This window comes from Anneissia japonica, unplaced genomic scaffold (assembly GCF_011630105.1).
Source record: "Anneissia japonica isolate Jap-2015-1 unplaced genomic scaffold, ASM1163010v1 scaffold585_len4108843_cov191, whole genome shotgun sequence".
Taxonomy (NCBI): Eukaryota; Metazoa; Echinodermata; class Crinoidea; order Comatulida; family Comatulidae; genus Anneissia; species Anneissia japonica.
In genome coordinates, this window is record NW_022716829.1 from 2,070,009 (window position 1) to 2,074,585 (window position 4,577).

The following is a 4,577-nucleotide window of genomic DNA, read 5'->3' on the forward strand; positions in this document are numbered from 1 at the left end:
CACTGATATTAATAGAGTAAAAAGAAATATTTACAAATGCAAGCGTATACATGAACACATTATTGCAATTACGAAAGTGAATGCTTATACGGTACTATTTCCGTACAGCCGAATCCCGACAATGGTAGAATCTGTATCACTCAGCCCATTACAGGAAGATGAGATGTAGTCGTATAATGCCGTAAGGCCCAAGACTATAATGATGATTGGGTGGTGGTGATGATGGTGGTGGTGGGGATGATGATGATAATAAAAAATGATAATTAAAAGAATTCTGATTTCGTTGGGTTGAATTTATTTATCTCAGGACAACCCAATCAAAAACATATATATAATATTTATAATAACCCTATTGACTGACACTCAAATTAATAGGCCTAAATAGGCGAATTTTAAGTGTTGATTGGAAACAAATCATACAACAAATTATAGGCGCATGTTATTACATGGGAAATTAATAAATTACGGGTACCGTACATCGTGAGATATCGATCTTACAAATGGAAAGTTTTAAACCGACTGCCATTCAACACAACACAACATACCAAGTAACGAAAATAATTAAAGAAAGTTGGTACCTGAGTCCACGTCACATTTCTCAAACGAATCCATCAATTCAAACATGTCCTCCTCGTCCAATAAATTATTCAAACTCTCCTAAACAAGGTAATACACACACAGAACTAAGAGTTAAAAGCGAGATTATCACATCAGATACAAGTATTTATATATCATTATCATTGTCATTGTTATTACTACTAGGCCTATTCAATTTTGTTTCAGATTTGAATAAATCCATAGCAATTGAATTACATACAATTTATACACAGTTTTACTATTTATATAGCGCACTAAAGAACCATACGTCGCACTTAGCGCTTTGACTACGGTAACAAACTATCCCTTGCTGGATACCATCTCGGGAGTCTATAATAAAATAATATTAATAGTGATACATGATACCTTTATTACTTTGATTTATGAGGGTGATGTTACTGTTGACAAACGTCAGAAAAGATAATGAAATGTTGACTATTATAACAAAAATAAATATTAAAAAAATAACAAACATTATGAGTAGGTAGACCTATACAAACGCAATGACGTGTTATTATTATTGCCTTTTCACAGTATTGTGCATTAATAAATAATCGACACGACACGAACTAATGCCTATCATAGTTAACACTATCGGTGTGTGTATATGATAAGAGAGTCAATAAATTAACACATTGATAACTCACACAATCGTGGCATGACCATCCAATATTTGTATTTGCTAGTTTAAATTGCTGTAGAGACGAAGAGTCCTGAATGTGTCCGGATCGACGTAAACAGGCCTCGTGAAACACTTTGGTACAAATTCGACACGGAAAAAGTTCTCCTCCGGAAGATTTATTGCACACAGAACAATGTCTGTCGTTCCTTACCTAGAAAAAAAATGAAGAAAAAAATGAGTAAATCCATCTAAATTCTATGGCTACATTCTCTAAAATTAACACAAGTTACTGCAAACAAAATTAATGTGAGAGCACCATGAGCACTGTGCCGTTCATACCCTTAGAGCTGGAGGAATTAGTTTACTAATTCCTTCATGCTCAGAGGCTGCATTTTACCAGCTCAATTAATCTAGGCCCTTACAATTCGATTTCATCACCAAAAATGGAAGGAGAAAGGGCCCATGGTCCGAAGGGGATGGTTTGGGGAAGTGACAATTAAAAAATATGTAAATAAGTATACATCTAAATTCAGTATGATGCCGGGGAACCGATGAATAAATCACTTTCATCCACATGATGTGCTGCTCGCATGCAGTGTTTACGATGATAAATAACGTCATGACCCTACAAACAATTCAAAAATGTCATTCATAACAAGTACATCTGATAACGTTAGTAGCTGATAACCGTTAACATACGTCATTCATAATGCTGTTGATATTGGTGATAAAGGTGTGAGGTGACGTATGAAGTAGTAATCACGATGACTTCATTCATTGAAAATGTTGGTCACTTGTTGATAGTTTAATTATGATATCGGTGACGTCATTAATTTTTTTCATCGGAGTATCACATGCTAATGTAGGATGTTATTAAACAGTAAACAAAAACCAACCGATCAATAAATTAAAGTCTTGATAAAATATAATAAACCAAGCATGAATCCGTGTAGTTTCCGTGCCATACAGTTGTGGGATCCCACAAGTTATTTATAACAGTTATGGAATAAAATACTTTATTAAAATGAATTGTATATATTGCACGTCAGGTAGCCGTAGGGCAAACATCGTTCGTATTATGGTATTTGAATTAATTTGTTAACGTATAATTTTATAGGCCCTATCTGAATTTTTGAATACTATGCAATAAAGTTACAGTTTAACTACCGAACGTTTTACATACAGCATTTGTGTTCGTCGCTAGATTGCAGAAATTATCATCCTAATCCAATCGCGAATAATATTGTGTGAAATCTTGATCCATGCCGATCATGAAATTGATTAAAAGCTTTAAAAAAGTTTAACAATTTTTTAAACAAAATAATAAATTCGGAATTATAGCAGAGACGAAGTATAAATACGGAAAACAAGTGCCCACTGCCATCGCATGTCTTGTACAAAAATATCCAGTCGTCTATGTTTTTAGCATCTGGCCTACATTTCTAAAGGCGGCGTACAAAGAGAGTGTCACCTTGAGTACTCAGTGGGAACCCATTTGTGTGAACGTTTCTTTCCATTTTTTAAAATAGTAATAGTTCCAAGCAACTAGTACATAATTGGCCTAGGAAGGGAGTGAATTTTTTTTTTCCGGCTTATTATACAGAAAGAAGCCCGAAACGGCCATTAACATGTGTGTATTTATAATATAAATAATATTGAAACCATACTTTATTAGCCATTTATTTGTGTATTTTATAAATAATTAGATAGTATAATACATACTCCCAGTATCGAAATGCACGCCATCGTCGGGATTCAATATTTCTACATTAATTATGTCATCATCGGGAATGGAATTATATATAATCATAGGGCCTATCTGAATTTTTAAAATACTATTAATATCGGAATTGGATTATGTATCAAAATGGAAATAACAACAAAATACAAATATTGTGTCACATTGTTCACCTCACCCTATTACTTTATTTGAATCATTGTCATATTGAAGAAAAAGGATGCAAAAAAGCAATATTTACAATTCATTTTAATAAAGTATTTTATTCCATAACATAAATAACTTGTGGGATCCCACAACTGTACGTCCGGCGCGGTAACTATGATTTGTGGCCGAGTTGACAAGTGGCTGAGTTGACATGTGGCCGAGTTGATTTGTGGCCGAGTTGACTTGTGGCCGAGTAGACCGTGGTCGAGTTTACTGTGGCCGAGTTGGGTTGCAACCGAGTTGACTTGTGGCCGAGCTGACCTGTGGCCGAGTTGATTTGTGGCCGAGTTGACTGTGGCCGAGTTGACTTGTGGCCGAGTTGACCTGCTTCCGGTGATGATTGGTCAGTGAATTCGGTTGTTACAGGTTTTAACTAACAGAATACAGTACTATACAGCGGATGTTAGCATTCAATTAAATCCTTTTGATTGACCAGGGTTATCGCCTAACAACTCTCTGGTGCAACAGATGAATATACAAGTGGTTGTGACCATGTTGTGACAATGATTGGTTATTCTTCTGCATAACAATTGACTCGGTTCGCAGCCCCTAAAACATTGGCACGGTCTGAGTACCATCAAGGCCATGGTGAAAGATATAACAAGCTGAGATAGATGACCTTCTGTGCATTGACTATGAACATCCATGGTCTTGCCATGTAAATAAAATGAACAAAAACAATAATTCATTTGCTTACTTTGTATATTTAAGATCCTACAAGCTTTCAACTAACATTTAAGCAAGATTACAGTCTCCTCGAAAATTAACTCGTTTAAAAAGTTACGTAATGTTATACGTCCCTTAAAATTTGGCAGGCTAATTTAAAGATTTTAATAGTAACGTCAGTAAATAATTGAAAAAACCTTTTAAAATATATGACTTAAGTTGATAACCTAAGTGAGCCTGCCAGTTTTTCTCAATTATATTAGGCGGCAGTATACCTGGAGGCCATGATCTAAGTAGGCCTACAGTCCTTTGGGGGACACTCTTTTTTCGGCCGCGAAAGGAGGGATAGGGCCTATGTCAACACTGTATAACCAATAATATATTATGATTCGTCTCTACAAAATCTGTCGAGTTTGTAGAGATTGTCACTCTGTAATTTACAACCTTTTGCATTTATATTATATTTTTTGTAAATTCATTATGAAAATAAATACAACCTATTCTGATACATAGCACATTGTGACCAAAGGTTATCGAATTGACCTTAATCAACGATACCTTGTTATGACCCCATTGTTATTACTAAATCTTCTGAAGATGTCTTGCAAAAATCAATAATAATGTTCACACAATAGCGACAATAATTGTTGTTCAATAATGATGCCGATCGTACACATTGAAACCAAAGTTTGTTAAATTGCGTCTATGGTTACAAGCTTTATATGTCAAGGTAGGACCCAAACCTAC

General features: G+C 34.9%; 1 protein-coding gene across 1 annotated transcript in view; it reads right to left on the reverse strand.

Moving 5' to 3' along the window:
* LOC117109891 (PHD finger protein 24-like) overlaps positions 1-4,577 on the reverse strand; it is a 15,513-nt gene that overhangs the window by 6,626 nt on the left and 4,310 nt on the right. Inside the window, exons 2-3 of the mRNA XM_033252349.1 lie at positions 1,245-1,430; positions 579-657 (exon numbers count right to left, since the gene is read on the reverse strand). Of these exons, the coding sequence (XP_033108240.1) occupies positions 579-657; positions 1,245-1,430 (265 nt within the window). The remainder of the gene's footprint in view (positions 1-578; positions 658-1,244; positions 1,431-4,577) is intronic.